Genomic DNA, 21,717 nt, shown 5'->3' on the forward strand with positions numbered 1-21,717 from the left:
TAATATGCAATAGTGACTGCGGCCGCTCCTTATGTGGAAACTGCTCTGGACGGTCACAAATCTTTAAAATGTCAAAGTCAGCTGAAGAGCATTGCGTTTGTGCTCATTGCCAGAGGGTATTCGCAAGGAAATCTGAAATCTCACCAGAGAAACCCGGTTCGACGTCACAAGACATGAATCGAGTTCAGAAACGGGAGGGCACACAGCCAGCTACTTCGACCACTGATACTGAAAGTGCCACTCCTTTCCTCGGACTAATTGACTCTGAGGATACTCCCAGTGAAACGAGTAATGCTAAAGAGACCCCCAAGACCAAGCGCACCACCACAGCACAATCTCAATCCTACCTCACGTCAGCACTGCTTCACAGACTGAATGGACCAACGCACCCAAGGCTGCAGCGTCGATTTGGACAGCAAGGAGTGTCAACATGTACCCTGATGTGGAGGTCACAACGAAGGAAACGAATAGGCAGTATTCAATAGGGCTGCGAAATAAAAACCCCCCTGTTCGTTCCACCCAACCTCATATAACTGATGAGTTCCTGTTACCAATGTTGAGTAACTTCAAGGCTGCGCTGCTAAAACGTGTACAATCGTAGTTTAATTCATTCTACGATAAGTGTTACGAGCTTTTCTCTAGCAAAATTCGTGAGGATGTGAAACGCAGCATGTCATTCTATTCCTGCCTCACAGTGCTGTGGAAAAGCTGCAGAAAACGATCACTACACAGAAAAAATATCGCATTCCCATGCAAAAGGCAATAATATACCTGCAATGTGGTCCTCAACTGACACGTCATATGAAAAGGTAAAAATTCCACCGCGTGAGCATTCCATGTCCCTTCCGACCAGCCGTAGCACAGCCATCGTGAGTGCCTCACAACCTATACACGTGCACAATTCATGCAGTCATGAAGAAAGTCCAGAAATGATGCCATCGGTACCCATGAGAATTGCACCGAGAAGTGACTTCAGCCATCATACGGAACCGCTAATTCACGATGCTGAAATTCGTCCTAATAAAAAGGCCATCAGGACAACATGGGCAGGGATTGTGGCTAGATGTCAGCCCCATCCCACTCACAACACTCCTTCACCAAGGGTCAAACAGTCACACGAACCAGGTGCACGAATGAAAAATGCATGTGTAACAGGCACGTCAAATTCTTCTAGGCTCAGACCCATGACACCACATCCAAACAAAACATCTAAGAATTTCTTCATTTCCAGGCTGCATCCCATAACAACTCCTGAACAGGTTGCTAACGTCCTCCTCCTCTACATCAGTGCGAAAGTCACTAAGCTACCAAGAGCAATAATTATGCTTCATTCAAGTCAGCCTGTGAAGCAAAGTCCATTGAAGCTATCAGTAACCCCTCTTCCTGGCCGATTGGTGTTATTGTCCTGTCCGACCGTTCTACCCAAGCAACAGCATCAGAAGGAGAAACATTGCGGCTCACGCATCGGACATTCGACTAAATGGAAGCTGACTCAAGATCCAGGCTCTACATTGATCGCGCCCCTTATGCCATACACAAAACAAGACAGTCTGTTCAATCATTGCAATAGACAACAGCCCCATTTTACCCCATGCCCAAATTCTCCGAGCAAGCAAGACAAGCTACGCTGGCCGATCCCAACCATGATCACAATGCGACACCCACGACCTCGTGTGGTACTTCTTCTTTTTCGAGGTCCAAAAATTCAATTCAAGTGTACCGCTCTGATACCGTAAGTGTAATGTATCAGAATGTTAGAAGCTTGCGAAATAAAATAGAGACTACAGAGCAAATCCTGCTAGCAGGCGAATTCGATATTTTAGCTATATCTGAAACATTGCTTGAGCACGAGCAACAGAATATAGTGATAGCTACACCAGCAGGCTATGTGGCAGAGTTGACCTCCAGAAGGAATAGAAGGGAGGTGATGTTGCTATGTTCTTCAAAGACGCAACCTTCAAATTGATCAACACTATCTACAGTGACTCACCAAATTTCGAAACCCTAGCCGTGACACTGCTCAGAAATGCATCCACAGTAGATATCTGCGTAATATATATCCCGCCGGTACCCACAATTGATATCATTACTGAGGGAGCCAACTGGGCAATCACCCACTTTCACCCCTCAGCTCACCATATCGCCATCTGGGATTTCAACCTCACTCCACAGCTCACTGCCCACAAGAAGATTCTTGTTGACTACATGAAGTCTGCAAATATACACCTAATCGATCACTGCCCTACTAGAGGAGAAAACCACCTTGACTTGCTATTTTCCTCCTTAGCATGTATGATTGAAGAACCACCTGAGACGCACTACAAATTGGATCACGACCCTATCTACGCAAAATTAATTATTCCTACTCGGGGACCATCTGCCCGTAAAAACGTTCAAACCGCCGTCATTGTCAGCCCCAAACTCCTTAACATCCAAAAATGCTTGCAAGCTGCCACCCTTATACCTTGGCATGTCCCTGAAACGTGTGACGTCCCGATTGCGATAACACTATTAACAAACTGGGTAAACACCATTGCACAATATTTCGCATCAAAGAAGATAAGGATCTCATCTTACTCCAAAGCCTGGTGGAATCCAACTGTACATATGGCCTTCCTGTTAAAGCAGCAGCTACACTAGATCTGGAAAAGAACTCAACAGGCTTCCGATCGGAACAATAACAGCACACCCGGGCACCCAACTTCAAAAAGGGAAAATCCCATACCGCTTCAGGTCCCGTAGCTTTCCTAGTCAGCTGGACCCAACTCAATGGTTAGATCATATTACGAGATTCAATACGCGTGCAGATCAACTAAACTCTCTTTTATGTCCCAACAATGAATTACAACAAGACATCTTGCATTCCATCACCATCTCTACACACCAGCTGACAGCAGTGATAAACTCCCTTCCAGCGACAGCGACAGCAACCGCAGGGGCCGAAAAAGTGCCGCAATTCATGGTAAAATGCCTCAGTCCATTTATCCTCCAACCGCTCAAGTCCATCTTCAACGGAATTCTAACAACAAGAAAGAATAGCTACCTTGTCATACCACGTCCAAAAGTTCGAAACCCCACTCTTCTCTGGCACTTTCGGCCGATATCTAACTCCTCAACGCTCCTGAAATTCCTGGAAACATCTATGCTGCCCACCTTAATCAATCAGATTCTTGGAGATGGCCGCCACAGGTCCACTACTCAATTCGAAACCGATCCACAGTGACCATATGTAATATATTGTCCGCCTTTGAACAGCAAGAGGAACTCGCAATCACGTACCTGGATATTGAAGCTGCCTTTGTCCCATCAGCATGTCGGCGCTCCTCCACTTACTGGAAGACCACTATCTAATCCAAGGTAATATCCTCTGGTTCATAACATTACTCCTCCACGATAGGATACTACAAGTCGATGCCTATGCACAATCGCACAAGAAGGCAATTTCTACTGGTGTTCCGCAAGGAGTAGTCCTATCTGGCTTATTATTTACAGCCATCATTGCGCTGTAAATAATGAGAAATTCCTGTAAATAATAATAATAATGAGAAATAATGAGAAAAAGTCCGTAACGATGAGAAAATCACCTATGTAGATGATATAAAACTTCTAAAGCGTATTTCCTCCAACAATCACCTTAAGCTACGGCAAGCATTAATGATAGTCTCATCAACGTCGCCTCTTATCTCAAACAGTATGGACTCTTGATCAACCCACAAAAAACAAAACTAATGGTGTTCTCTCTCTCAGACAAACCCCTACAATAATAGCCCCATCACTCGATGGAACTGTAATATGCACAATCGCACAAGAAGGCAATTTCTACTGGTGTTCCGCAAGGAGTAGTCCTATCTGGCTTATTATTTACAGCCATCATTGCGCTGTAAATAATGAGAAATTCCTGTAAATAATAATAATAATAATGAGAAAAAGTCCGTAACGATGAGAAAATCACCTATGCAGATGATATAAAACTTCTAAAGCGTATTTCCTCCACCAATCACCTTGAAGCTACAGCAAGCATTAATGATAGTCTCATCAACGTCGCCTCTTATCTCAAACAGTATGGACTCTTGATCAACCCACAAAAAACAAAACTAATGGTGTTCTTTCTCTCAGACAAACCCCTACAATAATAGCCCCATCACTCGATGGAACTGTAATATCTGCCACTCCTACACATGCATATTTGGGAATAGTATTTGACCCAAAACTCTGGTTTCATTCTCATGTAGACAAGCTCACTTCCAGAACAGCCTCTCTCCGATGGCTAGCTAAACAACAACTAATTTATGTTAAGCAGCCACATGTAATTAAGAAATTCATCAGAACAGTAATCTATTCTCCACTCCTCTATGCTGCTGAAGTGTGGGCATCAGCAGCTACTACAACGAAGAAACCAATCCTCGCTGCAGAATTCTGGCTACTTAAATGGGCTAACTGTAAAGCTTGTCTCCCACCACAGGACAGAACTACAGCCTTAGCTACCTCACTGGGGATGCAGCGACTGCCTGATATCATTAAAATACAACGACTGATAGCTACAGTTAAAATGATCACGGGTCAGATCTCAACACCGTCCATTTGGGATTCGTGTTACTGGCGAATACCCAAGCCAGAACTTCGGTCAACCCCGATGTTCTGCTCGAGGAATATCTCAGACCGCTTCCTCCCAAACCAAATGCTACCGGAAGTACAGCACCTCGTTGCTGACTTGCAGAGGTTTTGTAGCAATAAAACCTACAGGAAAGAAGTGTTAGCAGCTCGCTCCAATCCCAGAATCGAATAAGAAGTTCGTACGCCCTCCACACCATCTGCCAAGCTCTCCTGTGCCACGAGAAAATTCGTTTGACAGAGAAGTGCCATTCATGTATATTATATATTTTTATTGTAAATTTTATTGTAAATATAACCGTACGATGTCACATGTGAATATAGTTAATACTGTGTAATGTAGGGAAGTGTAATGACATGTTTACATATTACATTTTTAATTTTACAATGTGCATTATCCATTATATATTCTGATGTGAGCATTATCTATTATCCATGCGCATTATCTATGTGTATTATCTAATTATCTATTCTGATGTGAGCCCCTGGCCGTTGGCCGTGACGGGACAATTGCAACTTCACTTAATCTATATATGTACATTGTATTCATTTAGTTGCAATAAAGATTTTCTCTCTCTCACCTTCCATAATGGGCAGGCGCCCCGTCATGTTGAAACCAAATGTTGCGTCTCACATTTGCTGGAACATCGTCAAGTAACCCTGGTAGAACTTGTTCAAGAGAGTATTGAGTTCATGCGGGATGGTAACAGGTATGGGCCGACTGAGCAGTCACCGACCATACCTGCCCACACATTTATTGCGAAGCGATGTTGTGCCGCAAGGGGGCGTACACCGTATGGGCCTTCTGCTAATCCATACACTAGGTGCATGTCTGCCAGCTCACAGTTCGTGTATCGATTCATGCTCTTCGTGCGGCGACTACTGCTTGAATGAGTAAACCAGAAATTTTCCCTCTCCCGAACTGATGAACAGTGTCGTGTACCGACTTACGGTGATGTTTCCGGTTATGGGTTCCTATGCGATTCACATTCCTTTAGATGTTACCTACCATTAAACGTTTGTACCAATATTTTCGAGACACCCTGTATAATATGCAACAATAGACATTGTGATACATCAATTGATATCTGATCAAGTCTGATAAAGACTTTATCAGACATCTGAAAGTCTAGATTTCTTAATGCAAAAAATGTAGATACAATGTAGTTTTAAAATTTTGCAACCAGAAACACTCATTTTTTTAGCGACGAAGCTCTGCAACAAGTGGCTGTAAAATTTCAAAATCGATACAGTAAAGATATTTCTGATTACTTTCCACAGCAGCTATTAAATTTAAGATCATCTTTAGGACATGAAATTTCAAAAATTAATTCAATTCGGGACTTGTGCAACCTTATTTTAATTAAAAACACGTCGTTTTCTGCATTTGTTACAGACGTTATAACGGCATATTTTATATTCTTCACCTTGCCGATTACTCTGGCTGGCTGAAAGGAGTTTTTCAAAATTAAAACATATAAAAGGAACACAATAGGCCAAGATCGATTTAGCAATTTGTCCGTCTTAAGCATAGAAAACGGTGTAGCGAATTCTGTCGATTTCAACGAAATTATAGATATTTTTTCGACTAAAAAGGCTAGGAGACAAAATTTGTATTACATTTTAAAATATTTGTTATAAAACTTTTTTGTGTATATAGACTAGGTTTAACATATACAGTTGGTTACTTATTACAATGATTTGTTTTAAAATTACTCCAAAACCCATTATATGTGTGTATTTTTTTCATGCGGTGTTTATTTACGTTTCTGTATATTTTATTTTTTTTTTGTCATTTATCTCTCTGCATGTAATACATGTCATGTATATATTTATTATTGTTACTGAGGTTTTATGTTCATGCATATTTTTTATTCAAATCTTATTATTTATAGATATTATTCATTTACTTAAGGCTTGAATTTTTGTTAATGTGAATAAAGATTGCTTACTACCTAGTTAGCTTTATTTACTTCGTAGATATACAGTAAATTTTTTTCAGCGATCATTTTGTATGTGTTTCTGTTGATCTTAATCTGTAATTAGCTATTGGGTTTTGTTTTACAATAATAAAAAATAGGGTTTGATATAAATTCCATATTTATTTTTTAATACATCATTTATACAGTACCTTCAAAAATGTATTTATTATATTTATTACAGTGTCTACAGAGGCAGAGGCAGAGGAGGAATTATGATGGTTTCAATTTTTTTTAATCTTCTCGTGTTTATATTTTTTACTCCTGTTTTTGCAAATTTTCATTAATTAAATAGTGGCCCGAACGTGTTTTTTGCCTCCGGGCCCGAAAAAGGGTAGCTATGCCACTGTGTCAGATAATGACTGAACTTCGAAGAAAATTCGGTCCACTTGACTTGAATATCAGTTCTATCGTATTTCGACAGGACTGTCGAAATACGATAGAACTGATATTCAAGTATATAGAACTGATAGAAAAATCTGATTTTTCTGGCAGACTTACTGTGATACAAACAAAAACATCGCGGCTGGCGTATCATATCGCTTACTTTGTTTTCTTACGTCAAGTGGCAGCCGTTATGATTAGTGTGTGTGTGTGTGTGTGTGTGTCTCATAATAAAATGCAATGCGTATTTATACACTGTGAAAATTTTGTGAGAATTTTACAAAAAAGAAAAGAAAACGCAGAATAACATAAGTATAAATGGCATAAAAGGATCTGGGCCCTAATCCTGACATGGCCCTACTTCTCTGATATAGCAGTGTATATAATTTGGTACGATAACAAAATAAATGCGGCAAACTCCAGTTTTGATAACGCGAAAGAAATGTATAATTTTAGCGAGAGAGAGAGAGAGAGAGAGAGAGAGAGAGAGAGAGAGAGAGATATCAATTTGTAAAGAATTATGCTTTATTTTTCAAAATCATCATCCTGGGCAGGTTTGCTTTTTGTGCAAGACACTATGTTACAGGAGTGTTGATTTCTGTGTGGAAATTTGGTTGTAGAATTTTACAAAAAAAGAAAAGAAAATGCAAAATAACATAAAAGGAGCTGGAAAAATGACAGCTCCTTTTATGGTAAAATGACAAAATGAACTTAAGAATTCATTTTTATTCTTCCGCCGTTTTGCGTACCTGATTGTTGTTAAAAATAATTTCTTGACTATGATCATGAATATCACGATCAAAACCAAGGAAATGACGATCATAAACCATGCATATCATAATCATAAACATCCTTACGAAATTATGAATATCGTCTTGTAAATTAGAGGCATGATTTGATGCACTTTCGTATGTATTTTTAAGCTTGTACTCCGCGCAGCTTCAGAAGAACCAGCGCATACTAATAACAGTCATCAGCTGCTATTAAAAGTTTATTTAAACGGAATATTGATTCCATTTAACATCTGCAGAAACTTCAAATGAATAAGCTTCGGAAGTTGTTTTATTATTTCATTAATTACTGATTGTACCCTCCTCAAAATAAAGTAAAAAAAAAAAAAATTATAACATTAAATGGTTAGAGTTTTTGCTAAAATCTGCCAGTCAAAATAAATAATAGTAATACTACTACTAATAAATAAACAAAAGGCGTTTATTATAATAAAGACTAGGGTGTAACTATCAGTTTACTCACCGGAATTTCGTTGTTCCTCAGAACACTTTTTTTGTGAGTTGTTTTCCATAGTAATTCACTTAAAATTTTTAAAAGGCGTGGTATTAATAATGCGGAAAGGCTTGTGTGTATGAACAGGAGGAGGAGGGGAAAGGAATCTGCAGAAATCCAGATTCCAGACCGCAGACTTCAAAAAGTGGATATAGTTTTTAGACTGATTCGATCTGATGTTAAAAAAAAAATAAAAAATGCCACAAACAAACGAAATGCGCGTTATCAAGAATCAACTCACGGTCAGTACTCGTGATATTACTCACGTGAAGCCAGAAGAAAAAGTTTGCTGCCTATACTAAAATTAATTAAAAACTAAAATAGTTTAATATTTTAATAGTTGCTGATTTTTAACTATTAAAATTTTTAAGCGCGAAACTAAAAACTTTCAAAAATGATATCCAAGTTGGTTAAAAAATCGGTATTCTCATTTACTGCTGAGTTGTAAGAGTTCACATCTGGTGAGTATGGGCTTGGCAAACCCAGGGTCCTGAGCTGGATATCATCATTCTTCTCTTTCTTGGTGATACCTCTCTCTCTCTCTCTCTCTCTCTCTCACACACTCACACACACACAGTGGGGTAACTCGGGAATTTTTTTTTTTTTTTTGACTGGTGCAACATAAGCCTCAGGCTTCCTTGTACCATATGGCTAATACTACTACTACTACTAATAATAATAATTAACATGTCTTTCGTGATATAGTGAATTAGTCACTTTGCCTTATTATTATTAAAATCAGTTTATTTCCCAAGAAACCTTGGGTCACCGTGGACAGCTCTGTGCCAGAAGGGTGTGAATATTTAAAGACTAAGGTGCGAGGAACACATGTACAATAAACAAGAGTACATGCGTGCTCAACCCGAGACATTTACAGGATTAAATATACAAAATATCAACATGGTGTAAAAAAGCCTGAGGCTTATGCTACACCAGCCAAAAAAAAAAAAAAAAAATTCCCCGAGAGAGAGAGAGAGAGAGAGAAAAGAAAAGAATGTTGATATCCAGCTCAGGACCCTGGGTGTGCCAAGCCCATACTCACAAGATGTGAGCCCCTGGGGTTAACTGTTCAGCAGTGATGTTTAGTAACTGTAAAGTGTATTCGTGTCTGACGTCACCAGGGGTTTCCACAATCTCTGCATTGCTTTCATTGTGGGGGAAGTTTGGGTAGGTGGTAGACATTCCCAGTACATAAATGAGTGGACCCAGGGTATCACAGCAGAACATCGACCAAACCATGCCCTGCCGTCCACATGGTGCAACAGGAAACGTGATTCATCGGACCAGACGACCCAGGGTCCTGAGCTGGATATCATCATTCTTCTCTTTCTTGGTGATTCCCTTCTGTTTCTTTCTCTCTCTCTCAGGGTAACTCAGGAATTTTTTTTTTTTGGCTGGTTGCAGCATAAGCCTCAGGCTTACTTGCACCATATGGCTATTAATAATAACAATAACCATTGTCTCATGCAACGGGATGATTACTTCCTTGTCCAGGGGCGGATTTACTACATAAGCTAAATAAGCTACAGCTTTATACATTATTATTAATAGCCATATAGTGCAAGGAAGCCTGAGGCTTATGCTGCACCGGCCAAAAAAAATTTTCCCTATTACCCTGAGAGAGAGAGAGAGAGAGAGAGAAGTAGAAAGGAATCACCAAGAAAGAGAAAAATCATGATATCCAGCTCAAGACCCTGGGTGTGCCAAGCCCATACTCACCAGATGTGAGCCCCTGAGGGTACATGTCATAGCTTAGGGTCACAAGTCGCTCTGTCCTTGTCCCTATTAGCAAAATATGTGCATAGCATTGACAGATCCTCATGTCATAGCAGCCTGCTGCAATGCTCACCGAAATTTAGTCGGACTGTACAGTTCCTTCTAGGTCCGTTTGGTTCGCACCTACCCTGAGTGTGATACCACCCAGTTCTTATGTTATTCTGGAATTTCTGGTATCCAACTGCAGTACTCATTTATCAGTGGAAAGTACTGAATTATAAATTTCCTTATTCTGAGGTTTTCCCATTTGGCGCCAATGATGAATCGGCGTGTATTGCTGTGACTATATTCGCCATGCGAAGGTCATAGAGCTCCAAATGGAAAAGAGAAGACTTTCTGGGTAAATAAATTAACGTTTCACCAGGGCTTAAGATGGTGAGTATTTGTTACTATTAAATATTATTAATTTTTATTTAAAATAATAAGTAAATTTGCGCCAGCGGAATGATTATATCAATAAATAGTAAATAAAAATAATGTTAATATCAAGAAAAACTGAATCCATAATAAAAATGATCGTAACGTAGTTTTTAAATATTGTCACTGAAAGTCGCTAAAAAGCATGATTAGGGATATATAGAGATAGCGTGGTACGTTCCCCAGTGGCGCAATTGGTTAGCGCACGGTACTTATAAGACAGTATTTGTGAGTTATGCCGGGGTTGTGAGTTCGAGCCTCACCTGGGGAAGGTTTTTTTTTTTTTCCTTCTTCTTCTTCTTCCCTCTCTCTTTATGTGCATTCGCACTTTCTTCTACACAGTGTAATAAAAACACTGTATTGTATACTTGCCGGAATTCATAATAACATAGCAAAATACATCGTGCAGTATAACATAAGCCCTGACTGATTTTTTTTTAGAGGAAAGTAAAATGCGGGATAGTAAATTGTGGGGACGGGAAAACTTATCCCATAAGTATTATACTACAGACTAGGAATATAATTATGTAGGTCTGACAGCCGAGTGGTTTGTACGTTAGCTGAAATGATACATCCATTTGAGTTGATCATGGTTCGAACTAAGTTACTATTATATGGCCTAATGATTTAAACTCTATCCCAAAATGATGGTATTTGAAAATGATTCTTTTGTCCGATGCCTTTTAATTTCTAATTATCTCTTACATTGAATTAAAAGACTAGAGGTAGCAGTAGCTGCAAGCAACTGGTGCTCTAGTCAACTCAGAGAAACATTTTTGGATTGGGTCATTCTCCCCTACAAACTAAAAAAAGTAAAAATAAAATAATTTCACTAAAATATTGCTCATCTTTGCAGTAAACAAAAGATTTAAATTAAATAAATTTTCAAAAATGTAATGAATTAAGACAAATTTCTTCCTGAAACCTTTTTTTTTTTTTTCATTGTTTTAATTTTAATTTTTTTAACTTAGTATTTTCCCCCCATAAATTTGGGTACTTAGAGAACTGCTTAGTTTGCCTAAATGAAAACAACCGAGGATTGGGAGACAAAGAAGAAACGAAACTATTGTTGCTAGTTAGTAAATTGCGGGGATGGGAAAACTTATCCCATAAGAATTATGCAATTGTTGAGGAGGCTTTCACCCTGCAGTGGATTGATAATGGCTGCAGTTTACCTTTTTTTTTTTTACCTTCCATATAAAAGACCTAGGTGGGTCTTTTCTACCAAAAGGTGAGGATCCCAAAACTGACCATGCACTGAATCCTATATACATCATTAACATTATCATGTTAACCACATGATAATGATATATGGGTTAGTGCAATCACATCATTTTTAAATGTAACAGACTACTCAAAGTAGGTAAATGACATTTGTTTTAATTACAGTCAGTAAACTCCCATGTAGCTTGAGGCTATTGCCCAAGATAATATTAATGGCTGTTTTTTTGAAGATGTGTGTGGTTAGAATAGTGATGACCATAATTACATGATTAGTAATCAAGGGATTTGAATAATCGAATGATTAATAGTTACTAACTACTAATCATTCAATGAATTAGCATTAGTAGTGGCAAATGATGCAAGAAAGCAAGCTTGCATCAGCCAAAAAAAAATACAACACCTCCCATTTTACATATTCATTCTCTCCAGTAGTTTGTCTAGTTCTTCCTTTAATTTATTTAACCTATAAACTTCCACAACAACAGATGGAAGTTTGTCCAGCAATCAACCACCCACTGGCTAAAGGTAAACTTCTGCAGATCTGTTCTCACCATCCTTCCTCAATTTGAATGTGTGCTCCCTCATGTGTGTGTGTGTGTGTGTGTGTGTGTGTGTATGGTCAAAGCAAAAGGAAGAATACCAACAGCATTAAGCTTGCTCAATCCATTCAAAGCCTTAATCATCTCAATCAGATCACCTCGCAATTCAAAAGAAAGAATCAGTTATAACCTCTTGATTATGCCCAATCACTACGTTAGAACTGTCTGATTTACTAGTAGGTAAATGAAGTGGCAACAGCTTTAGCATCTCTATCAGTTGGAAATTGATGCTAGCTGGGAGTGATGAACATAAAAAAAAATCAAAGATAATAGCATCACTATTGAACGGGAGAAACGGAGCTCTTATAGCAAAAAAAAAATTGATAAGCACTAAATGATATGTAGAGTTGGTACAGGTGTAATTAGAAATTCAATCAACCCACATCCAAAACATTTCTGAATTCTCCATTTAATACTTCATAACCATACCATGATAGCAGAAACTGACTCTTCAGGTTCTGCTATCATGGTAGACCTGACAGTGTGCTAGCTTTGCTATGGAGTTTGGAGAATGATAGAGACAACATGTTAATTTAACAGAATTAGGTGCAGACAGTTTGAGCCTAAAGAAATTCAAATAAGCATATGCACAAGTACTGAAGTAATTGGATAAGTGGTGGTTGAGAAAACAGATAATTGAGATTCTGTTAGGAAAATAGGTAGGTTTTGGAGATGGTAGTTAAAAATGAACCCATTGCTTTAATTGAGACTTTGGAAATGAATTCAAAAAAGTTTTAGGAGGTATAGTTCTTCTTTGCAGATAAGTTTGCTCTATTAGTTTGACTATTCATTGAGACAGAAGTTGTGGGGGGGGGGAGTTTCTAGACATGACTACACAAGGCAAGGCATACTTAATTTCTCACAATAGCCCTCATTAATGTTGTTTGACTCTTTCATTTTAAATCACAGTAGCAGCAGTGAAGTTACTGCTTCTGATACCCACAATTATTATTATTATGAGTGGAGTCAACAGCGGGGATTCAAAAAGAGTCGAAATGTGGAAAAACTACATCCAACATAATAGCAGGGTTTCCCCCACACAAAAGCTCAAAAATATCCTGTCATGCAAGTTTACCGAAATTGTCTAACTGTGTTATATAAGTACCATGTTGTGCAAGGATTGCTGCAATTTATCAATTGTGTTAGGGTGAAACCGTGTTGTAGAAGTTCTGTGTTATAAGGGGGTTGCCTGTAGTTTAAATAAAAACAAAAATTATTGAGAAATCCCTGTATTTTATTTTGTTGGGAAATCCCCGTGTTACGTTCTGTGATATTGTGCTTGTTGAACTCGTGGAAAAATCTAGATTTCAAAGTTTTATTATTATTAGATAGCACACCAGGCCATCTAAAAGATTTAAGTCGTCCAAACGTTGAAGTTATGTTCCTACCACCACAGTTGTACAAGGTTAATACAACTTGTTTCATTCAGCCATTAGATCACAGCATTATATCCACCTTTAAAATTCATTCCATCCGAAAATCGTTACAATGGATTTTGGAAAAAATGATTCTGAATCTATTGAAGTAATGGAGGCATGGAAACATTTTTAAATTGTGGACTGTATCAGAATCAAAGAAGTAAAACATCAACATTAAATGACTGTGGAAAAATGTATGGCCAGAGTCAGTTCAATCTTACGAGAAATCTTTGGCAAAGGATGCAAAGAAAAACAGCAAAGAGTTCTATAAACTCTAGAAGGAAGGAGATGAATCAGATTGGTCCGCTTGATATCGATAGTTCAACTGTTGATGTGCTCAGGTAGCTAACAAACTAAATGAATATTTTGCATCTATATTCACACATGAGGAGTTATTCAGAGAGGAGATGCCAGAGGTGTATTAACCTGTGGCAGTAAGCTAGATAACCTTGTAATAACTGAGAGTAAAATGGAGGAGAAATTGTTAAAGATAAACATAAGAAAGGCACCTGGGGTGGATGAAATCTATATAGTTATATTAAAGGAAGTAAGCATACCCTTAGCCATAATTATGAGAGCTTCCTTGGACTCAGGGGAGGTACCCATGGATGTGCAAATGTGACTCCAATGAAAAGGACCAGCAAGATTAGCTTATGGTGTCTTGTCAATGATATACAGGAATTTTTCTAGCAAGGATAAGGAGGTGATTATCTGCTTGTATAATGAATGGTAAGGCCACACCTTGAGTACTGTATACAGGTCTGGAGGCATCATTTTAAGAAGGATGTAGAGCTGTTGGAAAGAGTACAGAGAAAGGCAACAAGGTTAGTGAATGGAACAAAGGGTTGCTCTTATGAAGAAAGGCTTAAGTTTTGCAAATTACAGCATCTGGAGACTAGGCACCTGTGAGGTGATCTGATCGAGGTGTATAAAGCCTTGAATGGTTTGAGCATACTGAATGCTGATGGGATTCCTCCTCTTGCTCAGAATAATTGCCTGAGAGGGAATAAATTCAAATTGAGGAAAGACAGTTGTAGGATAGATGTGTGGAAGTTTGCCATCCAGCAATCAGCGGATGGTTGACTGCTGTAACAAACTTCCGTCTGTCGTTGTAGAAGTTGATAGCTTAAATAGATTCAAAGCAGAACTAGACATACATTTGGAGCGAGTGAATGGGTGAAATGAGAAGGATGTTTGTGTTTTTTTTTTTTTGGCAAATGTACCTTTTGATGCTGTATCATGTGCCTTTGCTAATGCTAATTCAGGAAATATGATTGAATGGACAGAAAACGGAATCGGTGCAATAGTAGAACTTGCTACGTCGGTAGGAAGGGAAGGTTTGATGATATGACTACTGAAGCCCTCGTGGGTAGCACAGTTGATAGAATCGCCCTCCTCTCCACACCAGCTGGAAAATACCCGAGGCTGAATCCCGTCGATGAAGGGAGGAATTTTTATGGGTCTTTTTCACAACGTGGCTGAGTTATTCTGGCAAGGGTAGCATGGTTTTTCGTCCAGCAAAACAGAAAATCGACCTCAGGACACATGCAATTCATAGACAATATACACAGAGTAACATGGCCTTAGTCACCAATGCTCCTAAAAAAATAAAAAATGATATGATTACTGAAGACGTTCAAGAATTACTGGTAGAAAAAGAAGCTGGTGTAGCGGATTTTGTGCGAATGGCATTGGAGGTAAAATCAAATCAACTCAGATGATGGTTCTAAACTTCAAAATTTTACACTAAAAAGCATAGGGAAAGGCATAAAGTTAGCCGAGCAATTAGAATCTTATTTTTTGAATGCAGATTTTTGAATGAAAGGAGCCCAAAGTTCAAAAGGGAGCTTCAAAAATGCTTAGTTCCATACGATGAAATTCACAAAGATTTATCAACCAAACACGAAATATAGAATGGTGTATTTTTGTTAGCTTTTGGAATGTAACACCTCCCTTCTTGACTTTTTCTTAGTCCCATATAACATGGTTTCGTACAACACAACATTTTACAGGAACTTAATATAACCGTGTTATATGAGGGTTACCTGTACACTATATTGCCTAAGGAAACTGGACACCGTTTAACTTTTAGAATATGGTTGTTTATATTTACAATCTTAATAATGTGTGAGCCACATTAGCATTAGTAGAGGCATTTGATGCAAGAAAGCAAGCTTATGCAGCATCAGCCAAAAAAAAAAAAAAAAACCCACTTCACCCCACTGTTCGTTCAAAATACCTGTCCAGCTGAGCCTTAAACTTATTTAGGCTATCAACCTCCACTACAAGGGATGAAAGTCTGTTCCACCAACCAACCACCCGCTGGCTAAAGGCAAATTTCCGCACGTCTATCCTACGTGAATGGGTGAAATGAGAAGGATGTTTGTGTTTTTTTTTTTTTTTTTTTGGCAAATGTTGTACCTTTTGATGCTGTATCATGTGCCTTTGCTAATGCTAATTCAGGAAATATGATTGAATGGACAGAAAACGGAATCGGTGCAATAGTAGAACTTGCTACGTCGGTAGCAAGTTCTGTCTTTCCTCAATTTGAATTTATGCCCTCTCAGGTGATTATTCTGAGCTAGAGGAAGAATCCCATCAGCATTGAGCATGCTCAAACCATTCAAGGCTTTATACACCTCTATCAGATCACCTCGCTGGTGCCTAGTCTCCAGACACTGTAATTTGCAAAACTTAAGCCTTTCTTCGTAAGAGCACCCCTTTGTTCCATTCACTAATCTTGTTGCCCTTCTCTGTACTCGTTCCAGCAGCTCTACATCCTTCTTGAAATGAGGCCTCCAGATCTGTATACAGTACTCTAGGTGTGGCCTGACCATTGCCTTATACAAGGGAATAATCACCTCCTTATCCCTGCTGGAAAAAAATTCCTGTATATCATTGACAATACTCCATGAGCTACTCTTGCAGCCCGTCTGCACTGCTCAGAGAACTTCATATCTGCATGCACAACCACTCCCAAGTCCCTTTCATTCTCTACCACTGTCAGTGTAGTACCACAGAGTTGATACGTTGCTCTGGGGTTGCTGTTTCCCATGTGTAGTACTTTACATTTGTCAATGTTAAACTTCATTTGCCGCCTCTCAGCCCATCTGCTCAACCTTTCCAGATCCTGTTGCAGCAGCATAGTGTCAGTAGTGTCCTTGACAACCCTGCCAACCTTTGTATCGTCTGCAAACTTGTACATTAAGCTTGATATACCATCATCAATATCATTTATAAATACAGAAAACAATAATGGACCCAACACTGAGCCCTGAGAGACTCCACTAATAACATTAGTCCACGATGAGCAGTGTCCATTGATTACCACTCTCTGTCTTCTCCCTCTCAACCACCCCTTTATCCATAGCAGAAATTTGCCTCCAATGTCACACTACTCCAATTTGTGTAGCAGTCTTCCATGTGCAACAGTATCAAAAGCCTTTCTAAGATCCAAGTATATAATATAAAAGCTATTCCCTGCATCCAGTTCTTTTGTGACTGCATCATAGTATCCAATCAAATTGGTCAGGCAAGACGTCCCCTTAACAAAGCCATGCTGTGTCCGAGCTATAACTGAAGTCTTGTCTAAATGATCCTGCAGTGCTTCTTTAACCAGTGCCTCCATTAATTTTCCTGGAACAGAAGTTAAGCTCACAGGTCTATAATTACTTATGTCAGCCTTTGATCCTCCTTTGTGAATTGGGGTCACATTTGCACATTTCCAGTCTATGGGTACCTCCCCTGAGTCCAAGGAAGCTCTCATAATTATGGCTAAGGGTTTGCTTACTTCCTTTGCTGCCTCCTTTAATATAACTGGATAGATCCCATCCACCCTGGTTGCCTTTCTTGTGTTTATCTTCAATAGTATCTCCTCCACTTTACTCCCAGTTATTTCAAGATTCTGTAGCTTACTGCTAGAGTTGAATACACCTCTGGCATTCCCCTCGCTGAATAACTCCTCATGTGTGAATGTCGATGCAAAATATTCATTTAGTTTGTTAGCTACCTGAGCAGGATCATCAACAGTTGACCCATCAATATCAAGTGGACCAATCTGATTCATCCCCTTCCTTCTAGAGTTTACATAAGTAAAGAACTCTTTGCTGTTTTTCTTTGCATCCCTTGCCAAGGATTTCTCGTAATCTGCCTTCGCCTGCTAACCTCCTTATATATCATAGGCTTCTGTGTCGTGTTAATTTGTAAGTATCCCATGCATTTTTCTTCTCTGCCATATGCCTCATTAGTTCATCTGACATCCATTTTGGCCTAAACCTTGAACAATATTTCTTAGTTGGTATGTAAAGCCTAGTAGCTTCCAAGATAAGTTCTTTGAATGCTTCCCATTTTGAATTTGCTGTTGGTAACATCATCAGTTGGTCCCACTATATAGAATATAAATACTGTCTCAGTCCATCGTAGTCGCCTTTAGAAAAGCAATAACCCTTCCCTTTACCCCTAATGGTAGTTACCTCTTTGAGTAAATCCCACTTCAGCACACTGTAATCACTGCCACCTAATGGTTCATTTATCTGCAGATTCTTAATGCATGAAGAATCACTGCTGATAATCAAATCAAGAGTATTCCTCCCTCTAGTTGCCTCCCGAACATGCTGATGTAGAAAACAATCATCCAATAAATCCACAAAAGCCCTGCTAGTGTGTGAGTGACCAGCCCCCAAATTCCAGTCAATATCTGGGAAATTAAAATCTCCCATTATAAGACTCCCTGATTTACTGGCCCACTCTATTTCCCTGTACAGTTTCTTATTATACTCATCAGAGCCATTAGGCCTATAGCACACTCCTACTCTCAATTTTGATCTCCCAATGCTTATGTCACACCAAACTGACTCAACACTGCACTGTCCAGCAATGTCGACTGGCTTCACTTCCTTGGTTTTTATGTGTTTCTTAACTAATAGCATAACCCCTCCCCCCTTGCTATCCTGTCTATCCTTTCTGTAGACGTTGTACTCCCCAAATTCCAGTTCTCCATCCCTTATATCTGTGTGACACCACGTCTCTGATATCCCAATAATATCTGCCTTTGATGTTTTGAGAAATACCTCAAATTCATCAAATTTATTTACTAAACTCCTAGCATTGGTGTACACGCAAGTATACCTGCACCTGTTTCTATTCTTAGCTACCCTAACACAACCCATGTGTTTACTTGTACCGCAATGGCTCCCAGCAGTCTCTGAAATAACATGCATCTTGTTTTTCAGGCTTCTGCTCATTCTAATAGAAGCAGTGCAAGAATATCTTTCACCTCTACCAGTGGCTACTGTCAATCTATTGGTCTTTGTCTCCCCCCAAGCTAGCAGTTTTCCGACCCACCTAACACTGCCTCGATAGCATCAGCAAATATTCTTGCACCCTTTCTATTTAAGTGTATCCCATCCCTGTAGAAGCAATCTCTCCTGTTAACAAGTACAGTCCAGGCTGAAAAAAATTCTACCCCTTGAGCCTTGCACAATCTTTCCAGGGCCGAATTGATCTACAAGGCTCTCATCATATACTCCTTCCTATCGTGTCTGGGCAGAATTGCAGACACTTTCAAATTCAACCCTAATTCTCGGCTTTTGTTCAACAGTGACCTGTACTTGTTAAGTAATTCTGCCGGTCTCCTACTCTTTTGGCTCAATGCCTGCATTATCCTGCTAGGCATACTATCTTAAAGTTTTTTTGACAGCAGTTTGCAAGAATTTTGTGCCAGTCTTCCTGTGAAACTATGCCAGCTTTTCCACTCATTCTAAGATGCTTACAGGGTTAAGGTTGGGACTCTGTTTTCCAAACTGTGTCTATCAAACCATACTTTGTATTTCTTTTGCAAACTATGAGGATATGAGACTTGCTTTATAGCATGGAACACTTTATTTCATGGAGCACTGAAATAGCCATTTCTGGAATGCTGCCAGAAATGGCTCTTATAGAAATTTCTGGCAGCATTATAGCCATAGTGCTGCAAGTACATAATTGCCCAGAATATTTAAATATGAATTGGTAGTGATAGTTCTAGCCAAAATGATGAAAAGACTGGATCCAAACCATGAAAAGTAACCTCAAATTATAGCATTCTCATTTCACCAACACCTGACTATCAGACAGAAATATTATGTACTATGATTCATCACTCTGTACTCTTTTTCACTGTTTCAGATCCCAAGCGTGAGCTTCATCAGGCTAAGACTGGCATTCCATCGTGCAGTATGTGAATGTGGCAGTTTGACCATGAAAAGCTGAGCCCATACAGCTCTCTACAAATGGTAGAAGTAAATAATTATCTTTATTGTAAGGTGCACAGGTACACCGACTTTACAACACCCTACGTGGCACTAAGCCAGGGGTTAAAAAAATTGTTCTGTTTATACTCCGACACGACCACCAGATCAATGGAGTTTACAATATATCATCAATAAAAATGTTAATTGTATTTAGCAGTCAAGGGCTTGAACCCTGGTTCACTCAAAGACCGCATACAACTGCACTCCTCGCTCCTGACCACTTGGCTACGTCAGGCCTATAATTACTTATTGTCTTACCTGTGTAGGACAATTCAATAAGGATAGTTGGATTGGCCCTAATTGAGCTCATGGCTGCTCCTTCTGGGCTGTATTTGCTTCTCTCAAAGAGTTTTTTCTCTTTAAGAGGAGCAATTTTTTCTCCCACAATTTTTTTATGGCTTACACAGCCAAGTGATCAAGCACTAGTTGTTTGGTTTTTAGGAGCATTAGCAACTAAGGCCATATTGCTCCAGGGATATGCGGTGGTCATTCCCTGACTTTTCTGCATCCTCCGTATTTGGTGGTAATGGGCTCGAACCCCGTTCTAATGAAGAAGGTTGTGTTATGCACTGCTGCTCCTGGCTACGGAGGCGCCCTCAAACACTAGAGTGTAACAGTGCACATGCTTGAGTGTACCATGATTCACTCATGCATGACAACTAAATATGGTTAATAATTGTATTCATTGTCAAAACGATGCTCTTCTGACTTGGTGGTCATGCTAGAGTATAAACAAATTTATTGGATTATTGGTTGGTATGGTTATTTGATAAATGGCATTTCATTTTGATGTGTCAACTATTGAAACTGAATTAGCATTAGCATTAGTAGAGGCATATGATGCAAGAAAGCAAGCTTATTCAGCATCAGCCAAAAAAAAAAAAAAAAAACACACCACTCCCATTTCACCCCTCCGTTCGTTCGAAATACCTGTCCAGTTGAGCTTTAAATTTGTTAAGGCTATCAACTTCAACAACAAGTGATGGAAGTCGGTTCCACCAACCAACCACCCGCTGGCCAAAGGCAAATTTCCGCACATCTATCCGACATCCGTCCTTCCTCAATTTGAATTTATGCCCTCTGAGGTGATTATTCTGAGCAAGATGAAGAATCCCATTGGCATTGAGCATGCTAAAACGATTCAAAGCCTTATACACCTCTATCAGATCACCTCGCCGGTGCCTAGTCTCCAGACTCTGTAATTTGCAAAACTTAAGCCTTTCTTCGTAAGAGCAACCCTTTGTTCCATTCACTAATCTTGTTGCCCTTCTCTGTACCCGTTCCAGCAGCTCTACATTTTTCTTGAAATGAGGCCTCCAGACCTGTATACAGTACTCAAGATGTGGCTTAACTATTGCCTTATACAAGGGAATAAGGATCTCCTTATCCCTGCTAGAAAAATTCCTGTATATCATTGACAAGACACCATGAGCTACTCTTGCAGCTCGTCTGCACTGCTCAGAGAACTTCATATCTGCCTGCACAATTACCCCCAGGTCCTTTTCATTCTCCACCACTGTCAGTGTAGTACCACAGAGTTGATACGTTGCTCTGGGGTTACTGTTTCCCATATGTAGTACTTTACATTTGTCAATGTTAAACTTCATTTTCCACCTCTCAGCCCATCTGTTCAACCTTTCCAGATCCTGTTGCAGCAGCATAGCGTCAGTAGTGTCCTTAACGACCCTGCCAACCTTTGTATCATCTGCAAACTTGGACATTAAACTTGATATCC

The 21,717-nt window shown here is 39.4% G+C and overlaps 1 protein-coding gene and 1 non-coding gene across 2 annotated transcripts in view; one reads left to right on the forward strand and one right to left on the reverse strand.

The window, feature by feature from the left end:
• Positions 1 to 3,415: 3,415 nt before the first annotated feature.
• LOC150076427 (arf-GAP with dual PH domain-containing protein 1-like) overlaps positions 3,416 to 21,717 on the reverse strand; it is a 218,737-nt gene continuing 200,435 nt past the window's right edge. The window contains exon 8 of the mRNA XM_090387357.1: positions 3,416 to 3,523. Coding sequence (XP_090243483.1) covers positions 3,416 to 3,523 — 108 coding nt within the window. The remainder of the gene's footprint in view (positions 3,524 to 21,717) is intronic.
• Positions 10,631 to 10,722, forward strand: TRNAI-UAU (transfer RNA isoleucine (anticodon UAU)). Its single transcript is given in 2 exon segments — positions 10,631 to 10,668; positions 10,687 to 10,722. It is a non-coding gene; the product is annotated as a tRNA-Ile (tRNA).

The sequence above is a fragment of the Mastigoproctus giganteus genome, chromosome 13, assembly GCF_048544385.1.
Source record: "Mastigoproctus giganteus isolate SK-2022 chromosome 13, ASM4854438v1, whole genome shotgun sequence".
Classification (NCBI taxonomy): Eukaryota; Metazoa; Arthropoda; class Arachnida; order Uropygi; family Thelyphonidae; genus Mastigoproctus; species Mastigoproctus giganteus.